This window comes from Thunnus thynnus, chromosome 24 (genome assembly GCF_963924715.1).
Source record: "Thunnus thynnus chromosome 24, fThuThy2.1, whole genome shotgun sequence".
Lineage (NCBI taxonomy): Eukaryota > Metazoa > Chordata > Actinopteri > Scombriformes > Scombridae > Thunnus > Thunnus thynnus.
Window position 1 is genome coordinate 11477863 of NC_089540.1, and position 20943 is coordinate 11498805.

General features: G+C 39.8%; 1 protein-coding gene across 7 annotated transcripts in view; it reads right to left on the reverse strand.

Annotated features, from left to right (window-relative positions):
- The window catches only part of LOC137177060 (neural cell adhesion molecule 2-like), a 432349-nt gene that overhangs the window by 27842 nt on the left and 383564 nt on the right, over positions 1–20943 (reverse strand). For all 7 annotated transcript variants that reach the window (XM_067583157.1, XM_067583154.1, XM_067583159.1 and 4 more), the window contains 7 exons: positions 12322–12472; positions 10502–10689; positions 9436–9532; positions 7852–8025; positions 4277–4396; positions 3072–3193; positions 907–1081 (listed from right to left, as the gene is read on the reverse strand). In XM_067583157.1, the coding sequence (XP_067439258.1) occupies positions 907–1081; positions 3072–3193; positions 4277–4396; positions 7852–8025; positions 9436–9532; positions 10502–10689; positions 12322–12472 (1027 nt within the window). The remainder of the gene's footprint in view (positions 1–906; positions 1082–3071; positions 3194–4276; positions 4397–7851; positions 8026–9435; positions 9533–10501; positions 10690–12321; positions 12473–20943) is intronic.

Genomic DNA, 20943 nt, shown 5'->3' on the forward strand with positions numbered 1-20943 from the left:
CTCTGATTATGAAAGCTGAATGAAAAGTGTGCTGATTCTACTTGGTGGTGTCCCTGCCTGCTGGGTAGCTAACGCTAGCTAGCAGCGGTCTGCAGACATCAGGCTGATGTCTTGTAAAGAAACACAAACAGCAGCAGATCAATTAGTGAGCGGACTTTTCTGCTCTGTCTGAGCTGAAACTGAGTATTAAACTAGATGCCTATGATTTACTGACAGTCAATAGCTGTGTGGGATAACCTGTATGTTATCAGTAATGATGACAGCCTTGCAGGTGGAGCAGGGTTTTTTTATTATTCCTGCACAACTGTCTAAAAATTATGTTTCAATCCTGTATATTGCAGGAAAATATCAATTAAAAATGTGAATCTACCCTGAGCTTAAAAAAAAAAAGCTTGTTGCTTTGGTTTGTGCACTTTTTCTTATTCCTGCAGATATATAACTGGCCAAATGTAGCTGATGTGATGTCAAACAGAGTCTCATAGCAGAAAACTTCTCAACTTTTCAATGCAACACAAGAAAATCAGCTTTTGAGCAAAGCACTTCTCTCTAGACTCTCGGACTTTAATGCCATTCAACAATCATACCAGGAGAAATCCATTGCAGGAGAGGCACAGACTCCAATTTCTCCACTGACAGCAGCCTCATTTGTCCAGAAAGCAGCGCAGCAACAAGGCCTGTTGCGTTCTGAGCCTTGCTTTATCTCGACTGGAACATCTTGCTCTCTTGCGTTTGTTATCACCGACGCCATCACTCTTTCCAGTGACACGAATAACACGCAGCTTAACACAAGAAGTTCAGGCTTTCAAAAGGCATCAATCACTAAATAGAAGTAGGGCAAGTTGAGGGAAAGTGGATGTATTTAAATTTTAAAAAAAAAAGCTAATCACAACACAATCATGCTTTTACCTGTAATATCGGGTTTCTGTGGCATGAAGAACTGATAGAAGGTGGGCTCCGACAGGCCTTTGACGTTGCGAGCTGTGATTTCTACTTCGTATCGTGTGTTCCACTGCAACGGCTGGAGCATCGCAAAATCGTTCGCTCCTGGGACTAGCTTGGTCATCCACTGCTCCTCTTTATCCTGAGAAAAGACAAGGGGGGAGGATGTAAAAGAAAAATCCTTGTACCCTTGAATAAATTACAACTTTAATCAATGCTCTACATTTTTTTTTTTTTTTGTCTGCAAGCGTCAAAGGAGAGCAGAGGAATTGTTGTTTTTATGTGATAAACAACAGCTTACCCTTTGTGTTTTTAATCTGGGGATTCAGAGAGAATCAGAAATTGAGTCGCAGTTGTAAAACACCCACACGAATGCACTCGCATAGGTAAAAAGAGAGGGTAATCCTTTGTTTTTCATCGTACAAGTTCTCTGATACCTTTGTGGCCTCAGCCGTGTCTCTCTCTTCCTCCCTTCCCTACATCATTCTTTCTTTCCTTCCTTGCTCTCTCATTGTCTTGAGACCATTTGCAAACAAAGGATTGGAGACTGAAGAGTCAGGCTGAGAGCTGTACATTGAAAGCCTGCCAAATCTACTGTGTGCTTACTTCTTGCCTCCTAGGTACCTTTTTCTTCAAATGTTAAGAGGACAAAGAACAAACTGGGCTTTTGCAAAGTCAAGGTCCGGGACATTTATGTATGTAACATTTTGTGTGGATTGTGAGGTGACTATGATGTGTGATGTGAGGTCTTTGTGCGTGGGTGCACACACAAGTCTATTCTAGTTTTCATGTTCCTCCTTGTTGCATGCTCCTTCATGATAAAGCAGTTGTGTGTTGGATACTGGGGTATGAAGCGTCCTCCTTGGCCATCCAAAACCTGGCTGTGAGTTCCTGACCCTTATTCCACAGCATGTTTTTAAATCTCTGTCACTTTTCTCAATGAGACGGAGAAATGCCTGCTTGGACACATTAGCATCGAGCAGATAGGAGATTTGGACCAGCCCAAATCCACTTACTACTGGGGAAGAGTTTTTGTATGAGTGCCATCTATTCTGCTTCCTGGCCTCATCTCAGTGACTCAGTCGCCTTATTTTGTGAATTTAAGCTGCTTTTTCCTATTTCACACAAAACAGAGAAAAAAAACCAACAACCACATAAATAGATGAGTGAATTCTGAAAGCTTGTTGTGCTCTCATTTAAAGGATAGAAAAAAAAAAAAAGAGATTCTCAAGCAAAAACATTGTTCATTTTGCCCCCGACGAAACCACTCAACCCAACTGACAGGAACTAGTGACTCATGCGCACTCCACCAGGAGAAAAATAAATTGCCAGTGTCACATCATGCATAGCTATAGTGCCAAACAACAAAGTGTTACAGAATTGCCAAAATTGCATACTTCAAAATTAAAGAAAATACATCCTCTAAACTGAGGATGGTCCTTATTTTGTAAATTTCATAAGTGGCAGCCTTGCTTTATTCAGTTTTCAAACTGGAGCCACTATGATGGGTTTATTGAGCAACACTGCTACTCTGTTCAGTTCAAACTGTGAAAGCAGTGTCTAAAAAACCTTGAGCAATGTCATAATGCATGTGTTCAAGAGCATAGTACTCGCGTATAGTCATAGATGCAAGAAACTTTCATTCTCTGCATGATTGGATTGGATTTTGTAACAACACACAGATGCATATCAATGCAATAAATGTATGTTTTACACAAGTTAATACACTCACTGACCACTCGGAAGGTAAGAAATCAATCCAAACATGTTAAACCTTTTATGGTTATACAGAAATATGGACGTCTGTTATAAAATATAGACAATTTCATCCCAACTTAATAACGAGATAATTTAGGGTATTATGGGTTTAACAAATCTCTCTTCCTTGAAAAAACATTTTAATCATTATTTTGCTTTTCCAGGAATTTACACTTAATCCTGTCCTGAAAGATAAAGCTGATGGTTAATCTATGTTGTTCTCATTGTCAACAAACCCCGTAAAAAACACCAAAACCAACAAATGTGTTAGTCTGTCGCTCAATATTTCTGACTCAAGTCTGGTCCTTTCATGGGGAAAAAAATACAGAATATCACAAGCCTTTGAGAAAATTCTGAACTATATGATTACTCACTGTCTTGTACTTGACAATGTACTCCACGATAGGCATGCCTCCATCGTCCTGTTTGACCAGCCCCAGCCTGTAGGCCTTGCCCATTCCTCTCTGTCCGTGGACTGCCGGCGGGCTCGGCTCTCCTGAGGGAGACGTGAGGAGGAGGCTTCAGAAGAGATGTGAAACGATATGTCTTTGTTTGTGTGTGTGTGTTGTGTTTTTTTTGTTTGTTTTTTTCTCTGAGAGGATGTGTGTGTGTTCCCGAGGAGGGGGAGCAGGTAGCAACGTGAGATATGAGATAAGGATGCAGCACAAGGAGAGAGAAGGCTTTAAGCTGAATTAAATTCATATTACAAGGCAACTCCCACTGCCTGGCTATAATTAATGTTGACTGAAGGTTCTTATTATTCACTGAATTTTGCTAATTGGGTCTTCTTTCTAACACTCATTCTCAGTAGCTGCACTGCTGTATAATATTAACGGTGGAAATACTTTTCTATGGCCTTGCCTGGATTTACTGCAGTCCTGCTGTGCCAGATTGCCAGAATAAATAAAAAGCTTATCATAAAACCCCTGCAGTATATAATTTTTAATGCAGCAGTTTTACATCAAGACACAAATTTGACAGGATCTATTCCAAGCTCCAATAATCTGGATTCATATCGCTGAAATATGAGTAGGTTGTAACCATCTCAAATAGAAGCATGCCAGAGTTTCCTTAGATGGCAAATAGGTCTCATTTTACTAAGGTGCTGATGCTTTGATCAGTTTTTTGCAGCATGTTCGCATTTCTACCAAATATTTTTATTTTATTTTATGAAATCAGGACCAAAATATCTTTCAAATATCAAAATCAAACACATTTTCATAGCTGTTTTATCAGTGTGTATATATGTAGCATGACATTTCGGAGCACATTGTGGTTTGCACTTGATCACCTCCTGCATATCATCGCTTATGAAATGCTGGGATGTGCCATTAATGAACAATAAACCCGGTCTTATTTCTAGAAACTCATTGAAGTAATGAATAAAAGTGATTATGACTGAATTATATCGCATAGATACATATCTAAGTGGCTGTTACATTAGTTCTGAAGATCCAGTTCGGGCTGGATCTTAACAAGCTGAGGAGCTCTACAGTAATTTTGAACAATGCCTCATTAAACAAGGGGAAAAGAGGGGAAAGAACAGACACAGAGGAGGAAAAAGGGGAGACAGACTCACGGATGGGTAAAGTTTGGAAGGTCTCCGTGTGGCTGAACTCTCCCTGACCCTTTCCGTTGACGGCTGCCACTCGAACCTCGTACGTCGTGTTGGGCTCCAGTCCTGTCAGCACCACTGTCGCTGGAGAGAAACAGGACCAGAGTTCATGTCACCAGGAAATATGTGGTGACCAACAATCATGTAGATAGCAGATCTCAATGAGGAGAAAATTGGAAAATGGGACCCATATGTAGTTCCAATTAAACAAAATCTTATTGCTACAGGATTCTATATTATTTCTGACAATAGTGTACATCCGACAAAGTTTGAGGAAGGCTCTTTCCTCTTCAACCATTACAATCCTGAGCGAGGCTCAAAAGAAAATGGTTTTTGCCAATTTGTGTGTGTGGAAGATCTAGACTGGTCTGCACAGAGCCCTGACCTCAACCCCAGCCAACACCTTTGGGATGAGCTGGAACACTGACTGCAGCCAGCTTCCAAAAATCGTGTGGAAAAAGCCTTTCCAGATGAGTGCAGGCTGTTATAGCAGCATGTTAAGGGTGTCAGTATGTTCCAAAGGAAGTAGTTACTGCAGTACAACCACATCTGAAGGCAAAAGTGTTTATAGATGATTCAAATGCCCACACAAGTCAGGGTGATAAGTATGCTGTTATAGAAAGGGGCGAGGCACTTTGGGACAGTCTTTTCCTTGATTGCATTTGTAGTGTTGAACTCCCTTATACGCATGAAAACTGACAGAAGTGGGTTAAAAAATGGAAAAAAAAAAATGGAGCTTGAGAGAAGTTCAAAGTTCAATCAATTTTCAAGTGCAAATTTTGTTAGGCTCTCAGTATAAAAGCTTTAGCAGCAGCAGCTATTATTAAGTAAAAGATAGTATGAGGAATAATACTAGTATGTGATTGAAACAACATTAAATATTCCATTTATATAATCTGCTGTATTAGGTAGCAAATAAGAAATGAGTAGAGATTTACAAAAAACATATATTAGATATTCACCTTAATATTAATCAATACATTCTAATAAATAATATAGTCAAAGACTAAATCTCATGAGAACATCATATTAGAACTATAGCGATAGTTACAACAAGGTAATCACTTGCATGTATACTGTAAATTGCATTGATTATTTACCAGAAAATATCATTATCAGACCACATTACCGACTCCTATTCAAATCTTACAGTCACTAGAATCTATTTACATAACCTTCACCGTTCAGAAAAGCCAGCAGAGAGTTGGCAGTGTAATGAGCTTGAGTGAAAGTTGTTGTTTTTGTCAGTCTGCACGAATTAAATACTTGAATGGCCCTATAATAGGTGCTTTAGCAGTTCTTTAGGCCTGGAACTGAAAAAACAAAGTGTGCAATTTGCCTGTGGAAGGGATACTTTCCAGGCTATAAGCAGACATTTCAATTTGGGCAAAAGCATTGAAATGAAACGAGTCCAAGCATCTTCATTCTGCTGAGGATATCTGAAGTGGCTTCTGTGATTACATGATGCCACTTACTAGCTTGTAATTAGTCAAGCTCACAATTTTAATATTTTAGTGCTAATTTTGATTGAAGAGGCAAATTTAACCAAACAGACTGGACGTTAAATTTACAATCAAGCTGCATTTTTCAACACATCCTCGTAATTAAACAACAGTACAGGTCTAAACTTCAGCTGGCAAAAAACAACCTATAGTTACGTTACATAATAAGTTTTATAGACTTTCTAAAACTGTTACAAATCTTCATGCATGTGTCTAATTCTCTGCAGTATATTTTTTTTACATACACTATACTGTTTAAGTGCTGTTCAGTATTCACCTCACTGCATATCCATACTGTAATTGAGTCTGAAATGAGGGATATTAGTGATAAGCCCCTAAGGTTTGTCGGACCTGCTTATCCTCACACTATTTATCCTCTGGCTTCCATTTTCTAACCATCCATCCTTCACCTCATGGTGTACTTTCCACCAACAGGCTCAGAAATCAATTTGGAGTCGTAAAGCATAAGGAGAGGAGGAGGAGCGTGGTCTTTCAGCTCTGACAGGTTCTGGCACTCTCCCACGAGGTGTTTGAGGTCCGTCATGAACCAACAACATCTCAGGGCCGAGGCTTTGAAGGATCGCATGATAGATTATAAGATACGGCTTCCGCTCATGGTTGATTGGTGTCGATCGATGTGTGTGGAGTTAACAGAAATGCTGGTAAAAGCCGGATAGGATGTTAATTTGGATTGGTAAGGTGCAAACGCTCTGCTCTAATAAGTTATAAGTTTGAAACTGTATGATGAAACTATAAATATATAGTATTCCAATTGTTTTTGTGCAATGTTCTGACCGCTGAGAGGTCATAAAACTCATCATTTATCATGTGACAGAGCAGACTTTAAATTCAGGTATCTCTTTTTATAACATGTATTTCTTTACTACCATGCAAAGATCATATATGCACAAACTGTTCTTTGCAAGGAAATTTAAAAAGATCTGACTAATATGAATTAAATAAAGTACTTTAGCAGGGACATAGCTGTGTTTTTGCAAGTTTTAGCGTCTTATCTAGAATTCACAAATACTTATTGTACACATTGATTATTTTTACTATAATTGATTCATCGTTTAGTCAATGAAATGCAAAAAAAACACGTACGCTGCAGGATTTCATACTCCGGACTATTTTTCCTACTCTTCAGGCAGCCTTTTCTATCGGTTCTTTTCCACACTGACAAAAATCAATAAGCAGACTCTTGAAACTCGCTTGTGTTTTGTAATCCATCACAATGACCATTAATGAAGTCTGAACTATTTTCAAGGTTATTTTTTTATTATGACTTTAATTATGCTGTAACAGAAACAGACAGCTCAGGCAAGTTTCAAGAGCCTGCCATTCGAGTTTTACGCCATAAAAAAATAATGAAAACCAATAGCTGCCTGGAAAGTTTTCATTCAATACATTCTAAAAATCTGAAACACTGCAGCACGGCCTGCAAAATAGTCAGCATTATTGTAAAGCATTCCTGGGTTGTAACAAATGGTCTTCAACAGTAACATTTCTGGTATTGTCCTTTAAGCAATAGTTTCCTGTGTACTAACACTTCATGTTCAAGAGTCACTGACTTATCTTCTATCAGCGATTGCACGATTGTAACAACCTCAGAAGGTCTCTGACACAGCTTACAGAAACCTATAATTGACATAATAATCTGAGTCTCTCCTTCAAAGCAGAACACCAGGTGGACAAAGTGTAATTTATCACTTACTGTCAACCGGCTCTCACATGTTAACTCTGTCCATGAAATGACCCGAGCATGTGAATAGGTGAAAGCTTTTTTATCGATCTGACAGATTCCAGCTGCCTCGGTCATGAAAGGGAGATGGAGATGTGTTCAAGTGGGCTTTTAGCCGTCTACACAATAAGAGCATGGCCCGTACATAATGACGTTCGCCTCAACAGCCGTGTAATGTTCTTTATATTTTGCAAAATGAGAACATATTACAGTCATTTTCAGTAAAGGGTGTTTGAAATGAATGAATGGATGGGAACTAAAATCGCTCGCTTGAACTGAATATCAACACCACTCACTCTGTACACTGTGCGACTTGACGTCCCTCCAGTCCTGTGAGCCCACCTCCTTGTACTGGACCAGGTAGTAACTGATGGGAACGCCGCCATGAGAGTCAGGCTTCATGAACGTGACGGTGGCCAAGCGCTGCGAGACGGCTGACAGTCGCACCGAGTACGGATTCGATGGTACATCTGGAAAACACAAACACATTTCACTTCATAAGGCTGGTGGGTTCAAATCCAGTGTCAGAGTTTGACTGTTCTTCCTTCATATTGAGATGAGACAAGAGAAAAATGAACTCCAACTCCAAATGCTTTATACATAAAACATCCTCATTATTGAAATTGGATGCATAGTTTTTCATCCAAACTCTGGCAAGCATTTGCAAACTCCATGTTTTTAGAAATAAATAATTTTATTGATCAGAGATGTCTGTTATTGCATGTGAAGTGCCTCTTAAAACTGTGCAAACTGTGTTCCAAATTATATTATGTATGCACACAGACAAAGGAGCTAATATTTGTTTTAAACAGAATTAAGTTACTACTAGTTGCTACGCAGAGAAAAACCTTTCAGACTACACGTATGCATTTGCATTTACACAATAACAACAATAATGCTAATGCGTTTGTTCAAACTGAAAATAAAGGCACTTTAAATGCTGCAGGCAGTACTCACTGTGCCTTCCTACCCATTACATCACTGTCATAACCATAATCAAAGTAAAGATAGACATTATTGCTATAATAACTCTGTGCCTTGAAAGCAATTTAACATAATTTACTTCGTTTTGAGGAATGGTGGTACATCACTCAACTGCATCCTTTGTTTGTCCTTGGATGTGTTTTAGTTGCACATTGACGTATTTGCTCTTTTTTTTCATATATGCACTTTGTAAAGCATCAAGACCATATTCATACCTTCACTGGTGGTTGCATTTAATTCAAAATAGTTTACTTCACTACAAATGTTTTACATTTCTAGCAGCTATTGCTCAATACATTATACTACTACAATTAGCTTTACAGGCAGTGCTGGAGGAACGGATGAGTTTTTGCAGCTTCCGTCTGAGATCATCTCTCTTCTGCCTCTCCATTACTGACTCTGTGTCAGTAATAGAGTGTGTGTGTCTTTTGTGCAGGATTAGAAGTATCAGAACAACTTCCAAAACCCATTGTTTCCTGCAAGACTACATATTAGGTCAGCTTTTTGCTCACTACTTTTCTCCTTAGCCAGAGCAATTCAATCTGCACTAAAGATAATTGGAATGCACTATTGTGTATTAGCCTGCGCTACCGTAAATTTGGGGGTACTTCAGTAAATAGCGAGGGGTATGGTAAATCAGCCGGCACTATTTGAGATTATAGGCTGAATAGGGGTTGGGAGTTGTAGTGGAATTTATCTTCCTGAGAATTGCAAATAGCTAAAGCTATTACCATCAGTAGAGAGGCAGAGGGTTACAAAGTAGTGGAATGGTTCGAGTTACTGTGATTCAAAAGGTGCGGGATCCCTGACTACACACATTCTGGACTTGAAATTAAGTCACCAATCTCATTAGCTCAGGTAAATGGGCCTCACAATAGTAGCAGCTGCACACCCACCTGCCTGGGCCAGAATGAACTCCTGGTATCGAACTCCAATGTTGTTCCGGGCCGTGCAGTTGTAGCGTCCAAAGTCCCTGTCGGACATGGGAGTCACCTGGAACCACGAAATGAAAAGAAACAAGCTCAACTCAGCTTTGAACAAGTGACTGGTTTTGATTTTATTTGTTCAGGTTTTGAAATATCAGTCTCTGAGGTTTTGTTTGTGGTGCTCATAGAATTAAAGAACACATTTAAAGTGGTACTAATCAATATTTTTGTATTAATAACGGATCAAGGGGCTACATGTAATCTGAAAGAATTATCTCCCAACTCTGCGGTTCATCTTAGCTCTACACAGAGTTACGGCCCACAACTTTACTGATTTGGTTCAGTCTTGCTGCTCTTATCAGCAGTCTTAGCAGCAATAGCAAGCAGCTGTTTTCAGCAAAAAAAAAAGGATTACACTTACATTCATCAAGTGGACAGAAACACTAATGCCATTATAGCTTGTTGGGCTTGCCCTAAGTGGCCAAAAATCAATTTATGCAGCTTTAAAAAGTTGGACAGCAACATTTCTTTTTAGGAAAAGTGTCTGTGAACAGTCTTCACAAAGATTTATTTCTTTAGTGAAAAGCATTTTCTGATGGTCTGTGAATTATCTTGAGTAACTACGACTAATTAAGCCAAAATTATTTGTGTGGACACATATTTTTAGGGTTAAGTGAGAATAAATGTTGTAAATTTGAGTGAACCAACGTCTAAATCAATTTGGGCTGTAATTGTTTTCTTACTGATTAACTGGTCAAATTTTTTTTTATTAGTTTTTATTGCTTAATGGTTTAGTCTATAAAATGTCAGAAAGTAGAGAAAAACAACCATTATAAGTTAGCAGAACCCAAAATTATGCCTTCAAATTGCTTGTTTTTGTCAGAAAAACCAAAAGATATTCAATTTAAAATTATGCTAAAAGAGAAAAGCAGCAAATCCTCAAATTTAAGAGTTGGATCCAGTAAATTCTTGGCTTTTTAACTTGATAGGGGACTTATAAATTTGTTGTCAATAGTTGCTAGGGTAATATACCCACCTCCAGCACTGACTTTCCCTCTGCACTGTGTACCCGCGTGTTGGCAGTGCCCTCTGCAGAGATGGTGAAGCGCTCTCTCCTCCACAGCATGGTGGCAGGAGGGTTGGACATCACATCACAGCTTATGTTCACTGGATTCCCCTCCCATGAATAAAAGATGGTGTGGTTGGTCAGGAACTTTGGTATATCTGTCCAAAACATAGAGATATTATCTCTCACACTTGCCTCATTTATCTTGCAAAACTCCTTTTTGTGCTAAAACAAGACCTAAATTGCTAAAAAGTAATTGCTGGTGTGTCTGGAATTTGTGGCAGCCAATTAAACACTCAAATCAAAGGTGGAGCTGCACTGGATGATCAAAGACATAAAAATGACTTGCTGAGGCTTAACCCACAAATTCCTCAAAGGGAAAAGAAAAAGCATTTCATTAACGCTTCCCAAAGTCCCTCTGCAGTGTTAAAAAGGAAAAACTTAAACTTAATTGAAGCCACCTCATGCTGGCTGAGGGGGGGGGGGACTCTCCATTACTATCATCTCCCCAAGAATAAAAAAATAAAGGATGCAAACAGAAGCTCATTTTCCCCTGCAAATAGAAAGGGCAGTAATGGACAATCGCTGTAGCGAGCTGTCGTGTGGATTTCTTTCGGCCCAGTCAGCCCAGCTCAGTTGGAGAGGCATTATGGTTGTTTTATGCTTGCTTGCAGGATTCCATTAAAGAGATTGATGCCTGGCTCTCTGTCACAGCCGAGGACGTGTTATCCCCCTGCAGCCTGCAGTGACTTAGTAAATGAGTTCATTAGTTTGGTGGCAGCGGCTGGCTCAGCCCCGCCACACTCAGACACACAGCCTGTGTCTTTGTGCAGAGTGTAGTCAGCGGCAGAGCGAGTTGTCAGCTGTGGCTCCAGTAATACAGCTTTGCAGTGTAATGACTGATGATTGGAGAGTGGGTGCATGTATGTGAGATGTGTTTTTTTTTTTTTATCAACATGAGGAGGCCATCCTTACTGGGTGAAAAACTTTTTTCATAATGTCAACTTCTCAAGAACTATGCAAAACTGGTTTTGAAGGGATTTCAAGAACCAAAAAGTCACCCCAGCCAAGGGAGGAGAAAATTGGTTTCCACATGACAACAGAGATACAGTATATTCATTTTTCTCCTGCGCCGTCTCTCAGAATATATTTGTTTATCTGCCTTCTCTCTTTGGTGCTCCTCCAAGCTTCAAGGTGGAAATGCTACGACCAAAAAAAAAAAAAAAAAAGCAGTGTTTTCCACTGGTCTCATTGAAGCAGGCTCTCATAATGAACCTAATCATTCCGAGGCCAAAATGGAGATCTTGGCTTCAGAGCTCATTAGGCAGGGGATAGCCCGCCCCAAATAACCCCAAACAACTAGCACTGAGGAATGAGTGCACTCACTGGGAAGCAGGGGAGCTGTCAGCGGGGGAAAACGAAAGGCGATGCATGATATTCTCTCACAAATTAAAGGGATAGTTCGCATTTGTTGAGGTGGGGTCGTGTGTGGTACTTATCCATAGTCACAATGTTGCCTGTTTTGGCTTTGGCTGTGTAGTATATGTTTCTAATACAAATGTACATATTGTGGAGACACAGGTGAGGTTTTTAGTCATTAAATTAGTTCGGAGAGGTGGGTTTGTTGAATATTTGTTAATACAAACACCTACAGTACAGCCACGCAGGTGTTTTCACTTAAGTTGCCTGATGAGCCCTCTGTGCAGTGACAGTGTTGTCAGTCTAATTAGCAGGAATAACTGAAAACACCTGTGAGGCTGTTGCACTGATCAGATAATAAACATAATTACACTCAATGTCCAGAAACATGCTCTTCTGATGGCCTCCGATCCTGCTGAGCGCCTCGCAGTCGAAGCGGCCCAAGTCCGCCAGCCTCACGCCGCTGATGGTCAACACCGATTTGCCGTGACGACCACGAACTTCAAAACGCCCGTCCTGGCTCTGAGGACGCAAAACAAAAGGTGAATTAGTATTCTGTCCTACAAATAGAGACAGAGAGGATGGTCAGAGCTGGAGAAGTGATGAGGCGGTTGCGATGTGAACGGGGAGGAACCCAAAGCCAAATCTCACACAAGAATCCAGAAAGGCTAAGACAGACCCTGTCACCAACTAATTTGCAGAAAGTTGCTCAGCTAAAGTTTGTACTCAACTTTGAATGACAGCCCCTTGATCCATTTTGACCCCCCTCGCAGGCAACCGTCACTTGTCACACAGAGTCAGGGTTAATGCAATAAACTGTCGATTTATTACAAGGTCATTACATCTGTATGAAGACAGATGGTATCAAGTTGAAGCAACGGGTCAATTACAGCAGATGAGGCTATCATTCCTGTAATCGACATTCACTCGTAATGAGAAAAAACACCCCAGGAGCATCCTTGTTGCAGACACGATACGGCCATAGCCTCCAGACTGTTACCTAACAGATAACCTCCGTCACCCCAAGAAACTACTTTTCAGCGGTATTGCCCATGGACTCAGAGTTGATGAATTTGAGAGCTGCGTGACTGCAGCAGTGTTTTCTTTAGCTTTTTTTTTTTTTTTTTTGATTGCAGGAAGATTTGAAGGTCAGATAATTTTAAACAATGTCACTCACCACCTTTTATCTTAAAACACTCCATTTCTCCGTGTTTAGCCAAGGAACATTTCTTCTATCCATGCAGAGAAACCTTTGCAAACCAGAAAGTCCTGTATCAGTCTTAATTCTGCAAATCAGATGATGATTATGAAGAACACGAGCTACAAAAGCTTTTGTTTGCTTCATTGTGTCACTTAATACAAACGTGTAATGAATAAGTTGGCGCTCTCTCTTCCTAGAGAAGACACCGCCATGAATAGGACACACAGTTTTAGCTGAGTTCCTCTTATTATTCATAGAGTTTGAGAGTGCCGTGGGGTATTTCCAATTTAAGTACCCACCATGGCATAGATTATGGTGGCAATCTATCCTGGACTCTTGAGGCCTTGGTGAACAAAAAGACATGGCCATCAAAGACAGCAGCAACATATCATGTTTGCACTATCGTTGCTAAGTAACGCTGAAATAGGGCCGCTTGTATAATCTGAAACACTTCTGCACATGGTGTGGCCACTCGCTGCAAGAATACGTCTCGTTTTTTTTTTTAATACAATCAGGAAATTATGTGACACATGCAGACACAGAAGTAATTACTATTAAAAGGGAAAATAGCATGATGGGTTTGAGAAATATATATCATGATCATGATGTTTTGGATGACTAAAAACATTAATCTCATTCACAAGTTTGCTTTTCTCACTTTGTTGCCTTCTGATGAAGAGCTTTAAATAGAGTAAAAACACACATCACACAAAACAATAGAATAAAATAAGATAAATAGTTAAATAGAAAAGATTGTTATTATACATACATGTTATTTAGCTCAAGGCCTGAGAGTTGTAGATGTAGGATTGCACCCAAATTAGTGTTGTGAGTTTGCTCCTAATACAGGAATTAAAACTCAAAAAAACGACAAAAACCTGAGGCTGAGAGTCAAATCAGGCTCCCGGTAAAGCGGTTTATCAAAGAGATACCCCACAATCCTCCAGGAGGTTTTCGTAGTTCGAGTCGTGATCAGCAGGATTCTTGTTTGTGTTTTTGTGGCGGGTGTCGTTTTCATCATTTCTGTGGTGATTCTGCACTGCAGTTCCCAGAGATTACTTGACAATCACACTTTGTCTCCTGTACTGTGATATATTGTCTTTGAGAAGTGTGTCTAGTCTTTGTAAGTGTTCGGCCATGGATGTAATCACTGTTCATGCAACTGTAGCGAACCAGCTCTTATTCACTCCATAATGTGAACTCAAAGTCCAACAGAGGAATCCGTTCATTGTGTATCTTAAACTGTTAAACAGTTGCTTGTCTCCTCCAATCATGGAAATTCGATACCTGAGGACCGCCCATGGACGGCTAAAATTGGTCACTGTGGCATGTGACCAATGACACCATCAAGTCAACAAAACCAGAGCTCCCCTCTTTCCAGTTTCTTTTCTCTTGGACTCTTCACACTGGAGGCGAAGAACTTACACTGATAAGAAGTGAAAGCTAATTGGTCATCCCATTGCAACGTCTGCACACAGCAATTAGAGCTACACCTGCACTATTTTAGACTGAAGGTGACTACCGTATTATCAAAGAACTTAATAACACCAGTGAAACATCCCGCCTTAAAAGTGCTGTACAAAAGTAAAACAAATTCTTTCTATTCTTTTGTCGTATATTTAATGCCTCTACCGAAACAGTCTGTGTTGAACATGAAAAAATATTATAAATATGCATACTTGCTTATTTATTTATTACATTTATGAAAGAATCAAAGCAAAGACTTGTAAAACATTCATTCAGAATTTGATTTATTAAACAACAAAAACTCAAAAATCATAGGTTTACAAATTCTGAGTGTTCCAAATGGAAAGACATAGTCTAACATAAAAAACATAACTTTTTATCCTGATTCCCACAGAAAGCAAAAAGTGAGTAATGGACATAAATGGAAGCTAGAAAAAGCCAGCACTCTTGGGATTTTGAGAACAAGGACCTCCAAAATAGATGCACAAAACACCACAGACCCGTGTTTGAGAGGCTTTTGTCTAAAGAATCCCCTCTAAGAAGCTACATTCCCTGGAAGTTGGTGTAATGAAAGTGAAATCAATCTGTTTGTCTGGGAACCCCTGCAGCCCTCTCAAGGACCCCCTGCTGTTTTCAGATCCCAGTTTGGAAACCATTCTTATAAACAACTCGATAACCACATTACAAGGTGGATAAACTTAGGGATGTCACAAGAATCAATACATACAGCCCATAGATCACAAATCAATACCAGTATTTAGAAAATGATACTAATACCAGCGTTTTTAGTTGTCAGTAGTATCAGCACATCACTCTATAACTCAGTGTTATTATTCTAATACAGCCAGAGTGTGTTTGTTTAAATGCTGAAACACTTAAAGTTTCAGTCATATGTACAAGATTGCAAACTAAAATGAGAGCAAATAATCACACAGCTGTACTTGTTATTACAGAATGACATTTCATACAGTTTCTCTAATTTGAAATGACTGTTTTTGGGCTGATTTTTCTACTTTTTGTACTACAGGTCAATAATTTAATTTGTAACTCTTAATCAAATGCAGTCTGTATGCTTAAATAATGAAACACACAAAGTTTCTGTTCAATTTTTAATGTTTATAAAACGTTTTTTAAATAAAGGAGTATATCTTGAATGAGACACACTGGTTTTGCCATGGTATCAAATCAGGTATTGAGAGTAGTGCAGCTTCAGTGGTAATTCTACTATGGCAACGTCACCATACTTTAAGTGTCATACAATTTACTGATGACTTATTTTGAGAAATTTGTTTATTTTGGGTGTGTAAGATGTGATGAATTTGAATGAATGTGATGGCGTTTTCAGTTCAAAATGGCGGCAGTGCTTCAGCAGTGTCATCTAGCAGCAGTTGTCAAAAAAGCACCAGAGTTTCGTCTCCTGTGCATCTGTACTCTTTGCTGCAGGGTCGTTGCAGCATGCAGCTGCAGCTCTGCTCTCTTTCCTTCAATGAAGCCTGCTTGGAGCAGACTACCGAACAGCAGAAGACACTACAGCCTGCCTAAGATCCCTGGTTTGCAAGGTACGCACCTCTAACCAAGCAACAGGAGCTACGAAGCCAAGTTAGCGCCAAGGTCACTGCTAAATCTGTAAGGAGAACAAAGCAGCCAGCACAACTGACCTCCTCAGTGACACAGAAGCCAGGAAGCCACGCAAGCCTGCAGCCCGCTGGATTCAACAAAGGAGTGACTGGTTTCTGCATCATCAGACACCGACAGACACCATGATCCTTACAACTGCATATACTGTATATGCAACTTAGGGCGGATGGAAATCTAAAACATCACTTCCTGATGGATATTTTTTTCCAGGAAAGAGGGTTCATGTCATACAGGAGTTACTGTAATCACCAGTTTCTGACATTTTTTCAGATTTTGGGAGAGTTCAAACATGAAGCTACATACAGGAAATAGTTAGCTTAGCTTAGCATAAATACAGGCTAGCCAGCCTATGTAGAGAGGTAACAAAATCTGCCTACCAACACCTCCAAAGCTCAATGAATTAACATATTATATCTCTTTTGTTGAGTCTTGATGTCAACGTGAGATTGCAAGGCAACCAGCAGAGACTTGAGGAAGTCCCAGCCAAGAAAAAGTCTGGCACATAATCTCCCATATTTTTAAATTTTTTTTTAATCACAACTTGTCATTTGTACATTTCGTTTTTGCACAGATCAAACAAACAAGATGTAACGCGTCAATTAGTGAGCTAGTTAGATTTTTTCAACCTTCAGACAGAAAGTATCATCAACTAGTGAACTGTAGATTTAACCACTACTGTCTACACTATACTGCATTTAGCAATAGAGACTAAAAAATAATAATCTTTTTCAGTAGTTGCTTGTATTCTCCTTTTTGAACTCAGGAGGATTGTGTGTGCACTGGTGTGTTTGAGCAGGGAGGTCATGTTCAGACGTTTGCATGTGTCTTTACTTATGTATACTTGCATATTTAAATCTGTGTGAGTGTGTTTGTCTGCACACATCTTCCATAGATTTCCCCGCTACATCAATGCACATCCAGCCTCTTCTAATGCCCTCCTGCCTCTGCTAATACTCATTATGTGTCTAAGCCTCATAAGCCTTGGCCTCGAAGCCCCCTCTTCTGAATCACACTCTCTTTATGTTGTCGCTCATAGACAGCTTCAACATTATCCTGTTTAGAATGGCTTATCTGTGCTCTTATCGTAGCAATACTATCAACCAATGAGGTGAAGCGGCTTTTAAAGGCTCGGTTCTGGTCTCTTTGTGCTGCCACTGCACAGTTTGCTTGTTTGCTTCGCCAGCTGAGGTCAATGGGATTGGGAGAGTGTGTGTTGAATAGGAATGCTGAGGATGGGGGGATGAGAGAGGAGGAGGAGGAGGAGGAGGAGAAAGAGAGGAAATCTTCCAGGAGGGAGCTTCTGAGTCAGGAAATTACTTGCTAACCTGCCCCCCCCCACCCTTCAGTCCCCCCCCCCCCCCCCAACCCCACCCCACCGCCAACTGACAGGGTCTGTGTCTAGAGAAGAACTCAGCCCCTAAAGCACAGCCTGTTTGATATGCAGCTCAGTCCAACGTCAAGGCAAGCGGCCAGATGTGAACACAACAGCATGCACACTCGTGGACACACACAGAGGCATATGCATGTTCCTGCAACTGCATGCGCACTCACACATGTACAGTACACACGTGAGTGGTAACCAACATGAGAACACACAGATAAAAGGCAAAGAAATGTGGAAGTTGAGGGAATAGAGGAACCGGGGGGAGATAGAGGAGATGAAAGGAAAAGCAGGTAGTAGAAGTAGAAGGAGGGCAGAAAAAAGGAAATGTATGAAATCCTGTCCCTATCCAATCCGTAAGACCTCAAAAAAGCAGCGCGCCTTTACAGTGAACACACAAAGCTAAATCTCAAATACAATCTCTCAAATGGGATTCTGGAGCTTGTTCCTGTGTTATTTCAGTCCAAATGCTGGAGAATTTTCAGATATTAAAAATGTCAGCTGTAAATGTCAGCGAGGCTTGAAACACACTGTAGTCTAATTCTGGCAGGCATTGCTTATTCCAACAGTTTTGGTGTAGCGCTGGAACACAGGGTCTTCATATTTGCATCACTCTAATGATTACTGTATCTCCTCATCCATGTGACAACAACAAAATGACATTTAATAATGGCTTTCCGGTTCCAGAAAATGGAGGCCAACAAGGGCTTTCGCACAGGAAGCCGCAGCCAATCCTTGGCAAAACAATACACCATTACTATTATCTATTTTTGATTGTATTTTTCAGTGCAGTATGCTGTTTCTGCAGCCAGGTATCGGTTGGAAAACACAACAATAGTCACAGTGGGAGCGGGAGTCTGCTTTTTTTTTTTTTCAAGGTTTAATTGCAAAAATGTCTGTTGATTAGAGCTTAAATTAACACAAATACATTTCGAACTTGACAGGTGAATAACTGAAGAAAAAGGTTCAAAAGTTGTTCAAAATTTTAGAGTCTATTGAAACACTGTCAATCTGTGAAACAGTCATTGAAGCAAAAGTACAGACTTTTAATGATATTAGCTTTTCAGCCTTGGATGTTTTGCATGAATAGAACAAAGGGTACAATAGAGTTTGCTAACCTTGTTCTCAACTGAAACAATACCAGAGGAATGAAACAATAACCCGACTAAAATCCAACCTTAGTTCATCATTTAATTTCAGGAACTGCGTCCCATTATGTTATCTTACCGAGGGTCACAGTGTTAGTTGACGAAGAATGAGAAGAACGGAAGCAACATTATGCAGTGAGTAAAACTAAGCCCTTTGAAGCTTAATGTCTCAACAAGAGAGGAGCGTGTGCCGACTGGATATGCAGATTGGAGAGCAAATTGAGAGAGGAACATCCTGCCTTAAACCCAAATGACTACGGCCATCCATCATGCCTCCTGCTGCACAAGCCGTGTTTGTCTTTGCGTATGTTTAGGTGTGTTGGTTTGCACTACGCATTTCCATAATTGCATTTGCTGTGGGAAGAGAAGCACTTACTCTCATTTTCGGCTGTGATTTATCAACCCGAGCGATTCGAGCCAATGCACACATTCATTTATCTCTGCGGTGACCTTTTTCCCAAGCAAAAGAACGGCTGCCATCTTTATGTTTTTTTTTTTTTTTTTTTTTTTTATTTTTTAAAACTGCTTCTGTGGAAGCCTCAGCCCCCTGCCAGGGAAGCAGTGATGGAAGTGCACATGGTTTTGACATTGATGGCAGCTTGTTCAAGAATAATTACTTTTCCAAGAAAATGCAGCTGCAGCTCATTCAATTTCTGATTTGTGAGGCTGTTCTTATGGACAAAGTGAGTAATGGATGCTGAGAGAAAAAAATACACAACAGAGGCTTAGTGCCGTTTCAATTTCTTAAGTTGAATTACGTAAAATGTTGCCAAGTCAGTTTGAGGTACAAACCAAAATGTAAATTGAGAGTATTAATGTTGTGCCCTGAAAACGTCATGGTTCTGGTTGCTTCTTTGTGCGGAGAGCTAATCAAAATAAACGTGTGTGCTGATTTCCCTTGAGATAATAATCTCAGCAAAGTCGGGAGATTTAAAAACTCCCTACAAAAAAAAAAAAAAAAAAGGACAAAGGTGAATATGCATCTACTGCTTGACTGTAGCTTTGATAATATCTGAGTCTCTGAAGCTTTCATACTTCTGTTACAGTATGGAGAAGCAAATGCATACTGTGTTGTCAAGAGGAAAGACAAAGGCTCAATCATTAAGCACTGAAATATTATCAGCGTCCGCTTTAAGACAAGTCTGAGCAGCAATAAATTACTCTAACTGCTACATTTCATGTATGGCAGATGGGAATGATTATGTCAGTTTCTGTTTTTATGAGGACATATACAAGTAATTACCAGTAAATATTGGCTATTTCTTTTAGTACTCAACCAGACCAGACACAATCAATAGTCAGTTCTTCTCCAAATATATAAAAAGTATAGTTTAATGCTCACCATAAAGACAAAAACAGGAAAAAAATAACATTTTGCCTGCACTGTTTTTGCAGCAGAAACGTTCCAAGACCACTTTGAGTGACTTTTATGCTGCAGCTCCAGTTAAAGATTAAATTGTTCTCTGTGAGGTGATTCTAGGACACTTTGGTTTTATTGCAACCTTTCAAAACCTCATCGGTGAAACTCAGTGACAACCTGTCTGAAAACAGGGTTGCATTTCAAAGTTCCATTTAGAGTTGACATTTGGCAAATACGAGGTTTTCACTTATGTCATATTCAGAGACATGTTTCAAACAAATATGCAAATTTGAAAGAGTAGATGGATATAGTTTACATGCTTGCTAATATACAATGCAGGGGGTGGAAAAAAAGTTCATTCATCCATTATTCCATAAAACACACATCTCAGCTTCATTCATTTATATGTTTTTCACCTTTCCTCAGTTTGGGTTGACGGTGGCAGGTGTTGACCCAAGATAGAGTCAAACTCACTCGCTCAGCTGTCAAAAAGGTTGGGAACCACTGAGCTAGTCTAGCCTGATGAATTACGGTTCCTTTGAAAAGCTCAGTTTGTGGTATGACTGTTAGGAAGGTGTAGATTGTGTTGTGGTTATATTTCATTGTGTTATAGTAGGTGTTTTGATTCAAATTCAAATTCAAATTCAAAGGAAATGCCATCAAAGGAAATGTACACACTTTAAAGGGACAAAAAGGAGTAAAATCTGACTACTACTGTTTGTTGACGTAGCCTCCGAAGCTGGTGGAAGTCTGCCAAGGGTCAGTTTCTGGCAGCTAACCAATCAGATCAGAGTGGGC